Source organism: Lolium rigidum, chromosome 7, assembly GCF_022539505.1.
Source record: "Lolium rigidum isolate FL_2022 chromosome 7, APGP_CSIRO_Lrig_0.1, whole genome shotgun sequence".
Taxonomy (NCBI): domain Eukaryota; kingdom Viridiplantae; phylum Streptophyta; class Magnoliopsida; order Poales; family Poaceae; genus Lolium; species Lolium rigidum.
In genome coordinates this window covers 53,622,845-53,638,364 of record NC_061514.1, presented here as the reverse complement: position 1 = coordinate 53,638,364, position 15,520 = coordinate 53,622,845, and the positions used below count along the sequence as shown (strand labels likewise).

At 47.5% G+C, this 15,520-nt stretch overlaps 2 protein-coding genes across 2 annotated transcripts; one reads left to right on the top strand and one right to left on the bottom strand.

Moving 5' to 3' along the window:
• Positions 1–2,188: 2,188 nt before the first annotated feature.
• LOC124671365 lies at positions 2,189–3,649 on the top strand. The gene has a single exon (XM_047207743.1). It carries the CDS (start codon positions 2,189–2,191, stop codon positions 3,647–3,649), a length of 1,461 nt encoding a protein of 486 aa, XP_047063699.1.
• Positions 3,650–5,218: 1,569 nt separating this feature from the next.
• LOC124676452 (oxygen-dependent coproporphyrinogen-III oxidase, chloroplastic) lies at positions 5,219–15,111 on the bottom strand. Its single transcript, XM_047212509.1, has 8 exons — positions 14,436–15,111; positions 11,168–11,243; positions 10,701–10,795; positions 10,116–10,199; positions 9,721–9,808; positions 6,630–6,754; positions 6,444–6,542; positions 5,219–5,452 (listed from the first exon to the last, which is right to left on the bottom strand). The coding sequence occupies exons 1-8, from the start codon at positions 14,964–14,966 to the stop codon at positions 5,384–5,386; spliced, it is 1,167 nt and encodes a 388-aa protein (XP_047068465.1). The 5' UTR covers positions 14,967–15,111; the 3' UTR covers positions 5,219–5,383.
• Positions 15,112–15,520: the final 409 nt, after the last annotated feature.

Sequence of the window (15,520 nt, the reverse complement as noted above, 5' to 3'; positions counted from 1 at the left end):
GTTGTTCACCACCCCTGCCATACTGTTGTCCATATGGTTGTCCACCACCTCTACCATACTTCTGTCCATATGGCTATCCACCACATCTGCCATATTGTTGTCCACCATCTCTTCCATTCTGCTGTCCATATGGTTGTCTACCACCTCTGCCATCACCTCTTCCTCTGTAGCTTCCTCTGCCATGTGTGTATCCTCCTCTCCCCCTACTGAGTGTAGCAAAGAAGGTACACTGATGCTTCAAGTGTCCCTTCTGTCCACAAGTATAGCAGTCTCTCATCTCTTGTCTCTCGGTTGTGTAGAAGGTCGGATGAGGGATAGAATCGCTGCTCTTTGTCATATTTAGACGCACTTCCTCTCTGGACATAGCTGCAATGGCTTATTTGAGAGAAGGGGTAGTGGTTTGATGCAGTAAAGCAGCCCTTCTCCCCTCAAAATCTTGATTAAGACCTTTCAAGAACTTCATGGCTCTCCGACGTTCAATCCAGCTTGCAGCAGCACTCACACATTCCCCATGGGCAAGTTCCAGAGGATCAACATGATATAAATCTCCCCAAAAATGCTGCAACTCAGCCACATATGCCATCACAGTTTTGTTTCCTTGTTGCAAGTCATGCACTTTATCCTCAATCTCAGCAATCAACATAATGTTTCCCTTTCCAGAATACAGATTTGATAGGGTGTCCCATACCTCTGAAGCTTTTGTGAGTGCCTCTACATAAGCAGCAATGTTAGGAACCAAAGAGTTAAGCAACCATGCCACAATCAGAGAATTTATGGCATTCCACTTCTTCCATTCCGGACTGGTTTTGTCTGCTGGTTCTGCAGCTTCACCACTCACACGTTCATCCAGCCCTTTCGAGTTCAAAATCAACAGCGCCCTCCTTGACCATCGGAGATAGTTGGCCACTCCTTCCAACTTGATTTTATTCGCCGGCAGCTCAAGTTTCTGACCGATGTCGGTATGGGGAACGATTGCTCCCCCACCCGTAGATCCTCCTCCATCTCCTTTGGTAGTGATAAGTTTTGCTAGCTTCTCTAGAGCCTTGGCCAAATCTCCGTTGTCCCCCATGCTTGAAACCAAACTAACCTCTCAGAAACACCAAAGGGCTTACCCTCAGGATACCCTCTTCGTCTCCTTACTTGTCACTACCTTCCCCTCCTTGCCGCCGCAGCAGCCTGCTCCCTTCCTCTTCCTCCCAGCCACCGCAGCAGCCTACTCCCTTCCTCTTCCTATTCCTCCTAGCTGCCGCAACAGACTAGGCTTCCAGATCAGCAGTCCTTCCCGTCGTTGCCCTCACTGTCCCTTGCTCTGATACCATGTGGACAGAGGTGAGGGCCTAACCTGAGGTAGAAGGAGGCTGCAGGGAGGAACTCTCTCTCTCTCTCATTAGGGTTACAGAGATAGAAGCACCTTATATAGGTCAGGACTGGGCTGGGCCAGATGGGACACAACAGAGAACAAGATGACAGTCCAACAGATACACCAACAGTTATCCAAAACCATAGCAATATTTTGTGTAAGATATATACCTTTTTGCAGTTGCCTAATTTTGCGTCCAATTGTTGAACAGATACTTTGCAGCAAAACTGATCGTTGGATGCAAATGGTGGGTGTTCATGTGATGGCCCATTTGAGATGGCCACTGTTTTAAAAAAGTTTCCAAGAGGTGTGGTTCAAACTTTTAACATTGTTGCTGCCCAGTACTTCCACTTTCTCTTTGGTGCGGATGTTGCTTTGGTCTCCATTTTCTCTTTAGTAGTACAACTTCTTTCCATTTGTATATTGGATTCATCTTATTTTAACTCTTTTTATCACTATGATTCAACAAGGAGTAAAATACACCATCTAATGATTTTTCTTGTAATATAGGCCGGATTTTAGAAACAACCTTGTACATGACATTGGAAAGGCTAGTAGTGTAATCATCAAAAAGCTGAAAGGTACGGGGTTGTGTTGCACGTTGAAAAAGTTCAAAAGTTTCTGTTATGCAATATGCATATATTATGGTCACTTGGTTGATGGTTGGTCTATAAAGAGGAGCGACATCTTCTGCTCGGAGGATAACTGATGCAGTCTTGGTTCTGAAACTCCTTTTTATCCTTTTCGTATGTGCTAGGATATCTCTAGATGTTTCTCCCATGATAGTAGTGTAGTTTCTGTTGTTAGTTTCCACTTCTCTTTGTCAACATGCAGGCACCTTGTGACTATCAGTTGGCCTTGGCTGATTGGGAGGGGAGGCCTGCTATGGAACCAACTGCATGGGTTCCTGGCCTCCCTTTGGAGATGACAGTTGCTGCTCCTGCTAGCAACAGTCTTGTCGTTAACGGACGGCAGCAGCTGGTTGAGAAGAGCAGTGATCATGAGTATGCGGTTGAAGTATTCAAGCAAGCAGCACAGTCATTCCAGGATGAACATGACCAGATGAAAACAAAGATTCACTTGTTCCCTCCGAGCATGGAAGATCTCGTCGACAAGTATGCTGCCCCCAATGTCGTGGCCATTGGCCCTTACCACCATGGTGGGACTCCGGCCCTCCAGCACATGGAGAGCACCAAGCATGTGGCCGCCTGGCACTTCATCAATGACTCAGGCTGCTCCGTTGACGAGGTGTATGGGGCGGTCTGCGAAGTCGCTGATGAGGCCCGCAGCCACTATGATGAGAACAAGGTGTGGTCTTTTAGCGACGATGACTTCAAGCCTATGATGTTCTATGATGGCTGCTTCCTGCTGCAGTTCATGCTACATTGCGTGGGCGGGGTGGCGATGGATCCAGTGTTGAGCAGTGCTTTCAGCTCCGACAACATAAACATCTCCCGTGATATCGTGCTGCTTGAGAACCAGCTCCCATGGGTGGTGGTTGAGAAGCTCATGAGATTCATGCCCTCGCCTGGCCTGGACCTGGTACAGTTCACTCGAAACGCCAAAGCCTCTCTGCAAGCCCGCCAACACCTCGAAGACATACCTCTTGTATGGGACAGTAGCTACACACCTTCGCATCTTCTTGGCCTCCTACGATACTATATTGTAGGAAGCACTCACATTAGTGATACTGATGAGTCATCCGAGCCCCTATCTGAAAAGGCCAAGAAATTATCGATTTCCGTCAGTGCCATCGAGCTTGCAGAGATCGGCATCGAGATCACGGCCACCAAATCTACGGCAGAGCTAAAGGAAATGAGAATAAAAAAGGCGTCCCTCTCTGGTGAGCTCTTATTGGCACCACTGTCCCTAGACTATGGAAACGCAAGCTTCCTAGTCAACATGGCTGCTTTTGAGCTATGCACGACACCAGACTTCTTTGAAGAGGATGAGGAGAATTCTACTGTTTGCTCGTACCTCTGCCTCCTGGGTATGGTCACTGACAGTGAGGAGGATGTGCAGAAGCTGCGAAAAAAGCATATCTTGCAAGGAGGAGCAGGGCTCAATAACCAGGATGCGCTTGACTTGTTCAACAGACTTGAGAAGCACCTGCGCCCTGGAGTCCAATATCTGCGCACCATTTTAGCTATTGAGAACTACAGGGCCAACAGGCCGATCCGGATCATGCTGTACAGATTTATTTACAAGAACTTCAAGACCATCGCCACGGTGGTGACCGCCATTGTTGGATTTGCCGGGTTCCTCGCGACGCTCAAGTCTCTCAAGTAAGTTAGCTAGCTGTATCTCCTGTCCTGCGATCACGTGTGTGATGTTGTATGCCTGTTTCCTTCTCTTGCGACGACAAATTCGCTCTACATGTGTTACTTGCAATTATATCTTGATATAAATAAATATTCTCTAGCTAGGTTGTTTTTTGTCTCACCAACAAAACTAGGGTTCTGATAATTGGCCGGTAATTCGGGTTACTGGTCTTGCAAGCCAAATGATGCTACCAGCGGAAATTTCTTTTGCATGCCAGTAAGACCAGCAACTTTGTGCTGACTTCTTTCTTTGAATCTTGCCCCTAATTGGAAAACATCTTGATAGGATAGTATATGATTAGTTGTATAAGTGCATTCCTTGTCAAGAGTGAGAGCTAGCTAGCCACTACCACCAACCATGTGCCTGCGTGCAATACATAATGGCCAGAGCATAAACGAGGTCATAAACTAATCGGGCAAGGTTAGGTGCCGCCACAGTTGGGCGAAAAGCCAATAGGAGATCATAGGAGGGAGTCCACATAGCCTCTTGGAGATACATTTGTCCTGACGGAGCACTCACAATTTCACAAAACATACCCATTCTCCAGCTCACCCTCTGGGCGAAGGAAGCTTCAGAATCCCCTTCTTCTTGGAGATCATCATTTCGGTTCCTTGATCTGGACTACTAGAAATGATTTCATCTTCAAAGATATCAATCAAGTCTTTTCTGATGCAGAAGGAAATCTAAGGAATAAATTGCCATGTTATCCATAGGGCAAAAAGAAAAGGGTATAATAATTTTCAATCATGACTAGATAGATAGCATCCATTGGTGTCTCTTTGTGTCGTCTCATAAAACTTGTCTTAACTTTGTTTAAATTTAGATGTATCTAGACACTATTTAGTATGTAGATACACCCGAAATGAAAATAGAAAAGTAAGTTGAGCCAAGACCATAGCTCACTGCATTTGAACAAGTAAATAGTACTAGCAATGTTAGGTGCAAGAGTTAGTGCTCGCTGACCACAGCAGGTGAACAAGTGAAATAGAGCGACGCTCAATCGGCACAAGACGAGCAATGTGATCTGTAACTTTGTTGATTCCTCGATCCTGGGGTGCTTTTCAGTATTCAAGCAGCAATAGACAGATCACTTTTCGTAGTATTCGCTCATCGCTTTCCAAAAGAAAAAGCTGACCTACTATTATGACCTTTGATATTATCATACTTCATGCTAGTATTATAAAGTATTTCCTCAAAAAGCACAAGTTGTACGCACGTTGGGTTGTGCCTTCTCTTTCGTATGTTAGTTGGGCACCAACGAATGCCTTTTCGTAACTGTGAGTTTGTAGTGCTTCCACGCCTCCACGCACTCCATGTTATGTTTGGACATGCACGTTGGGTTAAGCGGCCTGTGCCACCGACGTAGTCTATAAGAATACATTTTTCTTCAAAAAAAACTTGTACTCCTTCAATAATACTGGACACTGAGGCACCAGTATCACTGCGTCCGGTACCCAAAAATCAAAAATCTAACCCAGCTTTTTTATCCTTTCCTTCATTTTCATTCATATGGAAAAAAGGAAGGGGTATAACAACTACACAGCTCAGAAACCTAGCTTTACTAAACCGAGTTACATCATGATATGCTTGTCCAAAATTCTGCACACACAAAAAGAAACTACACATGGTCGTAGGGGATCTCAACACTACACAGTGACGAATACTAACAAAACAACTGAGCCAACAAACAACCTCAGCTAATCAGAGCCATTCCTTCGGATTTATGCACGCATCCAGAAGTTTCCACTCTTCAGTCCCTTCTTCAGGTTTCTGCAAACAAAAATGGCGTGTTAGCGAACAGGGCTGGGCCGGCAAAATTTGAGGCCCTGTGCGAGATTGTAAATGGGGCCCTATTTCATTAAAAAATATAATTAATTAATAACTATAATATATATATATATGCCTTGTATGTGCATTTAAACAGGGAATTACTTGCTTCCGCTTGTAGATTCTAATTTTGCGATAAAATTAGCTTAAAAATATTTTAAGAGGAAACATATTGTATAGCTTAAAAACCGATCGAACCGGTGGTCTAATTGTAATGGTTTCCTATTTAGGTTTTAAAAGTAGGAAAATATTTTCAGAATCTCAAAGACTTACAAGCAAAGTTATCCCAATATGTAGTGCATATTATAAGAATTATCCCATGAGAGAAATATAATAACGCTATATTAAATTACCTAACAATCTATGAAATTAAAACATAGTGTTATTTTTTATATAATCCGAATCTGAGAAATCTTGGTATGTTTAAGACTTAGAACTAGAATTTACTTAGTACGTCTTAGCCATTAGTAGGAATAGCTAAAATCAGACGGAAAAAAACTAGATGCAGCCAGCAAGAAAATCAGAGGAAAAAAATAAAATACGCGGCCAGCAAGATTCGATCGTACCACCTCCTATCTAACGCGCTTATGGACCATTTGACCATTACCACCAGGAATGAAATGCTTTCGTGAATGTATTTATATGTACAGACTTTATAATACAAAGTCAGAAAATTTGGGCCGCGGCCGCACTCCTGCGGGCCCGGGCCTGTTAGCGAACTCACGGGGCCTTGAGGATGGCAAGGATGGTAAGGACGATACTACCTCCGATCCATAATAAGTGTCATGATTTTAGTCCAAATTTGAAGAAATTTGAACTAGAACCAGTATGCCACTTATTATGGATCGGTGGGAGTACTTAAGATCCCTTTCCATGGCCCCTTAGTGAAAATTTAACAATCCAGATAGTACGCATAAGGAACATTTTAGCTTACATGGTCATACTCCCATCGGGCTGTAAGTGGTAGAGAGACAAGTATACTTTCGATCCTTCCACCAGTCTTGAGTCCAAATGTGGTACCACGATCATAAACCTTCAAAAGTAGCATATATTAAAACCAGAAGAAAGAAACGACAGCAAGATTGTAACTTGTGACTGCGTCCATATAAGCTCCGCTTACAAGGTTGAACTCCACATAGCGGCCTCTCCGCAGTTGCTGCCATGCCTTGTGCTCCTCGTTAAATGGGGTGTCTTTGCGACGTTCTATGATGGGTAAGTATGCAGGAATTACAGAACCGGCACACTCTGCAGAAAGAAAAGGCAAATAAGTCTCTTTGTTTTTTTTTTCGAGAAAACGCAAAGGACCTTTGCGCTTCATTTCATTGAAAAGGTAGAAGTTTGTTTACAGGTCTCCTAGGAGACAGATTGCATGAACTGAAAATATTCTAGTGTACATCCCAATCTGGAGGGAGCACAACTCTAAGCCCAAGGGCGCCAGCTTGAGGCCATAAGGTAGCCTCCTCCTTGACCTTGGCCATCAGCTGCTGGGTGCATGGCTGTGCCCTATCGAAGACGCAGTCGTTTCTATGCTTCCATATCATCCATGGTATCAGCAGGGCAGCGGTTCCCAGTCCCTTGCGCAGCGGTTTCGGGGTTGCTTGCAAAGCTTCGTCAAGCCAATTGGTTAGCGTGGCGTCGTTGTTGCTAGGGATTCTGCAGGTCATCCGTAGCCACGACAGCGCCTCATGCCAAATTTGCTTGGAGAAGGGACACTCGATCAGCAGGTGTCGCACGTTCTCCGGGTCTTGGTCACAAAGCAAACACCTTGGGTGGTGCTGCAGCCCATGTCTTGCCAGCCGTGCCGCGGTCCAACACCGGTCTTGTAGGGCGAGCCAGGTGAAATTTTTTACCTTGGGTGGTGCCCAGAATTTCCAGGTGTGCCTTCAGGAGGGCGATGGCGTCGAGCCATGGAACGTGGCCGTGTAGGCAGAGTGCGCGGTGTACTCGCCGCTGGCGGTCCACCTCCAGAGCAGCCAATCGGGTTCGTCGCTGAGAATGGTTCCTGTGACCCTTAGCCATAGCTGCAGATATTCGCCAATCTCCTGGACCCCAACAGCACCGTGGATGTCCCTTGCCCAGGAGTTATCGTGCAGCCCATCAGACACCGTCCTTGCCTGGCGCTGGCGTTTGGGTATGCAAGCATATAGCGCTGGTGCAATCTCCCGTATGGAGCGGCCGTCGATCCAATGATCATCCCAAAACCTCGTGGTGCGTCCATCGCCGAGGGTCATCGTGGTAGAGGCAAAGAAGAGCGCGCGTTCGTTGTCCGTGAACTGCATCTCCATGCCGCTCCAAGCACGCCGGTCGTCCGTGCGGCTGAGCCACAGCCAGCGGAGGCGCAGCGATAAGCTGGTCCTCTCCAGGTCATGAATGCCGAGGCCGCCGAGGGAGATGGGCCGAGCCACCCGCTGCCAGTTTACGTGGCAATGCCCTCCATTGGCTGCCGCGCGCCCCGCCCAAAGGAAGCCTCGCTCGATTTTAATGGTGAGCTTCAGTATCTTCCTAGAGGGTGCGAGGACGAGCAGCTGATGAATGGGGATCGCCCCGAGCACAGATTTCACCATCACGAGGCGGCCTGCCTTGTCCATGAGATGAGCTTTCCAGGTTGGCAGCCTATTTGCGATTCGGTCGATCATGGGTTGCATGTGGGCGCTTGTGGGCTTCCGGATGGTAAGAGGAATTCCCAGGTAGGTTAGGGGCAGGTCAACGATGGGGCAGGCCAGCCTTGCGACGGGGGGTTCCACCTCCCCGGGAGCACACTTGATGAGCGTGGTGGTGCTTTTGCTATAATTGACGCATAGACCGGATGCTCGGACGAACAGCTTGAGAAGCTACTTCACGGCCTCCACTTCCTCCAAGAGTGGATGGCAGAATAGGATCACGTCGTCCGTGTAGAGCGAAATTGAAATTGACGGGATCAGACGTAGCGGGTGCAGCTGCCGGTGGACGCCAAGCTCGGTGGCGCGGCGGAACAGGCGTCCCAAGGTGTCGACGGCGAGGACGAACAGCTATGGAGACAGCGGATCGCCTTGGCGAAGACCTCGTCGGTGCCAAATCGCAGGGCCTGGTTCTCCGTTGAGGAGCACTCTGGTGCTGGCCGAGGTGAGCAGGATCGCCAGCCAGTCAAGGAATCGGTCTCCAAACCCATAGCATCGACGTGCCTCGAAGAGGAAGGGCCAGGACAAGGAGTCGAAAGCGCGAGCCAGGTCGAGCTTGATCAGTACCTGTGGGTCTCCCAGCTGATGCAGAAGGCGAGCGGATTGGCACACCAGGACGAAATTATCATGGAGACTGCGGCCGCCGACGAACGCGTTCTCGACTGGGCTGACGAGGCTGTCGAGTCTGGGGGCAAGCCGCAAGGAGAGGACCTTGGCGAATAACTTGGCCACCAGGTGAATAAGGCTTATGGGCCTGTAGTCACGCAGAGTGCTTGCGCCAGCGTTCTTGGGCAAATGGGTTAGCAGGGCCTGATTAAGCCGTGCAAAACCGCGTCCACGATGCTCATACAGCTGCTGGAACGCGGCGACAATGTCGCCGTTGATGATGCCCCAACACGCGCGGAGGAATTTCGCAGTGTATCCGTCTGGCCCGGGCGCCTTGTGTGAAGGGAGGCGCTTCACAGCCTTCCGAATTTCTTCCTCGCTGAATGGAGCCACGAGATCATGTAGGGTGCCGTCTGGTTTGATGAGATCGTCGAGGTTGAGCATGCAATCGCGGCCCTGGTCAGTACCCAGCAGGTCGTCGAAGTGGTGGTACGCCGTCGCGGCCATCTCCGCATGATCAGTGATGACTCTGTCGTCGACCGATAGCGCATACACACGGTTCTTGTGCCGGCGATAAGAGCATTGCCGGTGGAAGAAGGACGTGTCCGCGTCTCCATCCTTAAGGGCAGCGATTCTTGCGCGCTGTCTCGCGATGGTTCTTTCGAGGGACGCCAAGCCTAGGTAGGCCCTCTTGATCTCTTTGCGCAACCAATCCTCGTTCGGCGTGAGCTAGCTGGTCTCTTAGGCTTTGTCAAATTGCAGCAGTAGTAGCCTGGAGATGGCCATCTTGTCTCGCACGTTTCCGACAGTTAAGAATTGCTCTAATAGCATTCTTTTTGGTCAACGAGCTAGTCCAACTAAGAGAGTGACTGCAGAACAGGTGTACCAAGCTAATTGAATACAATTCACTCCATCTTTACTAATCATGCAAGTACTAATGAGTTTTACCTGTAGCAAAGTTCAGAAGCATGTCTTGGTCATAATCATTAAGATCATCAAAAAATATTCCGCCAAGCCCACGTCTTTCATTACGGTGCTGCATTGGAAGAAAAACTATGAGCACCTGAACTCTCGTATGGAACCATTAATTGTTCACCAAGAATATCCTAGCCGATAACAAATAATATCTCCTTTCTGGGATAACCAATTACCCAGTACAATTATGCAGCAACATTGTCGAGATTTATTTTTTGTAGGAAAACTATAGGTGTTCGAACCAAATCATCAATTAACACATACTTATGTAAACTCGTGCAATTGCAAAAGGAATATGCATCAAACTCTATATTATGCACCTGAGTATATCCTAATATTTAGGGCATCAAGTGAAAAACTCAACATACCTTAATATAGAAATAATCATCGCACCACTTTTTGAATCTTGGGTAAAAACTTGGATCAAACTTATCACAAGCTTGTTTTTGAACCTGAAATCAGATAACAAAACATGAAAATGATTTATGTTCCACAAACAGAATCACCATCTGAAGTGTTCAACTGTCAAGAGTACTTATTAATCAACATGAATTATCATGCGCTCTCTTCAGTTTCTGCTATTCTAATTCTTCCCAAGGTTTACATCATACAAGATTCTTGCCCATTAAACATTCTCTCCTTGTAAACCATCAATCAAATTTAAAATTGTGCAAATATGGGTTCAAGAAGGTGCAGGTGGTTCCTTTTATGCCCAATGGGTTGGATCACCAACTATGTTTAAGGTGCTGTGTGAAAACCAAATTATGGTATAACAAGTCATTAACAACCCCTTCAGGGCAGGACTTGAGATAAAAAAAAAGGCATTAAATCACAAATATGCATAGCATTAGAAATAATAACTAGAAAGGACCCCAGATAGCATAATACTACTAATATGATCAGAAATTGGATGGCCCTATAATTGGGTGCATTGATATGGACTGTTGACATACAGAATGAAAATGCTTCACATCCTCTTCAATGAGATACGACGGAGTCAAATCGGTACCGCCTCCAAACCACCATGATCTTGGTGCACCAGGTACATCTACAGTTAAAATTATAGCCTATGAGTATCACGGATCGCAGTTCCTAACAATGAAAAACATTTTATTGTCTTAAATTAAATGCGACTTAAGCCTAAATTTCTTACAGAGATGGCCATGGTAATTTTGAATTTTACCCTTTATAGTAATTTTGCAGAGTACCCGTAGAGATAACTTGAGAGCCTAATTTTGTACTATTATCTTAAGGCAAACATTAATGTGTAATCCCATGTGCATTGTGGGCCTTTATAAATCAATTGGTGTACATATTAAACAGTATGCAGAAAATTAGATAATGATTAAAAATATATGATGAAATGGACCTGCACTAGACAAATTACATAATGAATTTGAAAATTTACTAGCATATATACCTTTCGGTGCATCTGTTTCAAAATAACGGTAGTTGAAATGCAATGTTGGAGCAAACGGATTCTTTGGATGAAGAACCTGAAAGTTTAAACGATCACCATTAATACACCTCCAAGTCTCCAACTATGGTGTGATACTACTAGAAAGTAATTCAATGAATAAAAATTAGAAGTGTTGAACAAACATACAAAGTCTTAGCAAAAGAATTCGTTAGGAGATAAACAAAGCTGTAGCACAAAACTAAATGATTAATTGAGCAGTGCTTAGGATACAAAAACAGAGAGAAGAGGAGATGGCACAGGCTAACCTCCAATCAGGGGTAAGAGAGCATCTCCAACAGGCGCGCTATATAGGCCGCGCTGCAAAAAAACGGCCGGTATGCAGCGCGCGGGAGGAATTCGGGGCGCTCCGGCGAGCGCGGTAACGGCACGGCGCGCGCAAAAATTTTGGGCGCGCGGTGTTTTGCACAATCCGGAGCGCCATATGTGACGCGTCGGCTACAGCGCACGGCATCGCCCGTCCACGCGCGAAAAGCCAACGGCAGGAAATTCCCCCCCCGCCTGCGCCCTCATTTCCCCACCGACCGCCGCCGCAAAATCCAGCCGCCGCCGGTCGATTCCGCCGCCGCCCCGCCGCTGCGTAGATCCGCCTCGCCCGCGCCCCCTCCCAGCAGCGGCGGGCGCTCCGCCGCTCTGTGACGCCCGCGCCGCCGCCAGCGACGGGCAGTAGTCGGCGCTCCTCCTCCGCCTCCTCCTTCCCGGCGCCGTCGCGTCGTCGTCGTTGTCCTCCGCGCCGCCGCCGCCATGCCGTCGCCGTCGTCTTCGAGCTTGCTAACAACATGGCGCGAGCATGGTGCTCGCCGATTTGCTCGCAAGGTATGCACCTCCGCCGGCCAGCCTCTATCCGCCAATTATCTCTAATAGTTAGTTGTAGTTAAGTAATTTTATATGTATGTTTGTAGAGTTCATCATATGATTCATCGGATGACGAGTATGACCAAGAGGAAGAGGAGAACATATCGCTACTATTAGCATACCGCGCCGTTAAGAAGCCAAAATTTGGTGCATCGGTGTTCGGTAAACAGAAGTTGTGGAGAGAAAGGATTGAAGGGCATGAGAAGTTGATGCGGTCGTATTTCAATGAGAATCCGATATTTCCCGAAAGCTATTTTCGGCGGCGTTTCCGGATGAGTCTCAACTTGTTCAAGCACATCGCAACGGAGGTGATCAAGTATGATCGCTTCTTTGAGCAAAGGAGGAATAATGCCGGAGAACTTGGTCATAGCACATATCAAAAGGTGACCGCCGCCTTGCGTATGTTGGCATATGGTATACCGGCGGATCTTGTTGATGATCATTTGGCCATGGGAGAGAGCACTTCTATCTTGTGTGTGAAGCGCTTTGTCGTTGCAATTGTCAATATCTTTGGCTCCACATACTTGAGAGCCCCCAATGCTCAAGACACAGCAAGGCTTTTGGAGATCAACGCCAATCGGGGGTTTCCCGGCATGCTTGGTTTCATTGATTGTATGCATTGGAGTTGGAAGAATTGTCCGGCAGCATGGCATGGACAATTCAAAGGGTACAAGAAGGATGCCACCATAGTCCTTGAAGCGGTGGCCGACCAAGAGACTTGGATATGGCATGCTTTTTTTTGGAATGTCCGGGTCTTGCAATGACATCAATGTTCTTCAACGGTCACCACTAATGACAAGACTTGCAATGCGGGAAGGTCCATTGGTGGAGTTTGAAGCAAATGGCCACAAGTACAACTATGGCTACTTCCTCGCCGATGGCATATATCCAAGGTGGCAAACATTTGTGAAGCCGATTATTCAACCAAGAGGTAAGAAGCAAACCCAATTCCATAATGCACAAGCGGCGGCTAGGAAAGATGTAGAGAGAGCATTTGGGATTTTGCAAGCCCAATTTGCCATTGTTAGAGGACCGGCTAGATTTTGGGACCAAGAATGCCTTTGGTATATCATGACCGCGTGTGTCATCATGCATAACATGATTATAGAGGATGATCGCGGGAAAGATGTGGATCATACCCACTACGACTTGATGGGGGTTCCCGTGCAAGTGAGGAGGTCCGCACAGAGGATTGCCCGGTTTATTGCCTCATACCATGCCATTCGGTGCAACAACACACATGATGAGCTTCAAATAGATCTCAATTCTCATGGAAGAATGGTGGAATTGGAATGGACAACAGTAGTTGCATACTTGTTGTATTTGTTTGAAAATTATGTGTTGTATTGTCTCAAAACTATGTTGTATTGTTGTATGTTCGACGTGTTGTATTTGGTGTGAACAATGTATTGTATTCGGATGGTACATTTTATTTTTGAATTTTATATGGTTGTTTGATCTTGTTCGATGCATAGTTGTGTTTGTTTGTTGTTTGCGCCGCGCCCGCGCGCTGCAAAATAGAGCGTCCGGCGGAGGTGCTTTTTTTGCGCGCCAACGCGCGCTGCAAAATGGAGCATCCGGCGGGGAAAAATCGCTCCGGCGCGCGCCATCAGTTTACAGCGCGGCGGCAGCGTGGTATAGCGCGCCGATTTATACCGCGCCTGTTGGAGATGCTCTAACTGCAACAGGTCTCACCAAATTTGTAAAATGATGGTATCAACAAGCATCCTCTCGGGAAGCTAATACTGTTGATGAACATCTTATTTTTATATAAACTCATTATTCAACTGCATTTAGTTGCAAATTCACGCCTTCTAAATATTTGCAGCAAATGGATCAGACACTACAGTTCCTAAACTACAGCACAAGTTTAACTACTCAAACATAAATATAAATAATTGAGTACTATGGACATCATAAAGATGAAAAAAATTCATGGTATTGGAATGTGAACAGTCAAGAGCTCTTACTAAGCTGGATGATCTGCTTAAAATTTACGCACGTCCTGGTGTCTAAAGGTCAATACAGCTCCTCAACTACAGCACGATATACTACCCAAATATGAATCAAAATACTTGAGTACTATGGTCAATTGGTCACCATAAAGATGAAAAAATTCATGGCATAGGAATGTGAACAGTCAAGAGCTCTTACTAAGCCCAATGATCTGCTTAAAATTTAGGCACGTCCTGGTGTCTAAAGGTCAATATAGTTGCAATGTGCCACCTATAGGCACAATTGAGGGCACCGATGCTCACAATGCCAAGCATTGCAATGTCGAAAACTGAGAAATTACGTCCTAATTCTAAGCAGATCCAACTTTTCGTGCCAATGCACCAGGAAAGGGAGCTCTTACCGAGCTAATGCCCGCGGCGAAGAAGGGCACCGGCCCAGCCTTGTGCCCATCCGCCGCCCCGTTCTTCGCGGCGCCCTTGGCCGCGCGGTAGGCGTCCGGGGGCATGACCCCGTAGACGACCGAGACGTTCACCCCGGCCTTCTCGAACACGTCCCCGTCCTGGAGCACCCGGCTGATGCCCCCGCCGCCACCGGGGCGCGACCACACGTCCTCCACGAAGCGCGCGCCGCTGCCGTCGGCCTCCTCGAGCGCGGCGCAGATCTCGCCCTGCACCCGCCGGATCATGCCCTCGAACCGCTCGCGCACGGACCCGGACCCCGCCCCCGCGCCGTCCTCCCGCAGGAAGGTCGGCGGCGCCTCGTTCTCCGGCACCTCCTTCTCGATCGCGACCGCCGCGCGCACGCGCAGCGCGCGGCGGCCCGGGAGGCGGGGCGAGGAGAAGGACGCCCGGGACGTCCTGCGGGCGCGCGCCGCGGCGGGTGTGAGGGCTGCTAGGGTCTGGGACGGGGTGGTGAGGAGAGAGGACGCCATGGTGGTGGGTGGGGGGCGGTGTGTGCCGGCTGCGTGGGCTTGGGGACGCCGCGGCGGAGGTTTAGTAAGCGGTGGCTTGCCGCCGGTGGGCGGCGCGGGATGCGGCCCGCGGTTTTGGTGGTGGGAGGAGTCAAAGGGAGGGAAGCGGGTGAGGAGGTGCGGGAGCGGAGTTGGTTTATGCCGCTGGTTTCGAGGGGATAAGGAAATGGATTATGGGCCCATAGGAATTTCAGAATTTGGATGCAAGTATGTAGTACTTACAAAAATTGGTTTCTAAGGGTCTATTTAATTCACAAGATTTAAGAACTCATAACTAGAAAAACATATAGAAATTGGATTTCATAAAATGTGAAATTTCATGGAAATTGGAAACTCGTGAGATTTTTTGTCGTGCCACATGGAAAAAACACAATTCTAGTGAAGGCTAAGGGTTTTGTGTATTCGTCGTATTAAAAAAACTAATTCATAGAGAAAAATCAATTTAACGCACAAATGTCTTTGAACCAAACAGGTTAGAGAGCACATATGAAGTTCAAAATAGATCATTTTGCCAG

Bases quoted from the DNA above. Each gene is read 5' to 3' on its own strand.
- LOC124671365 (XM_047207743.1), top strand. From the start codon at position 2,189: ATGCAGGCACCTTGTGACTATCAGTTGGCCTTGGCTGATTGGGAGGGG.
- LOC124676452 (XM_047212509.1), bottom strand. From the start codon at position 14,966: ATGGCGTCCTCTCTCCTCACCACCCCGTCCCAGACCCTAGCAGCCCTC. The intron at 11,244-14,435 runs GTAAGAGCTCCC...TTAAACTTTCAG, and splicing joins TCGCCGCGGGCATTAGCTCG to GTTCTTCATCCAAAGAATCC. The intron at 10,200-10,700 runs GTATGTCAACAG...ATCTGATTTCAG, and splicing joins ATGTGAAGCATTTTCATTCT to GTTCAAAAACAAGCTTGTGA.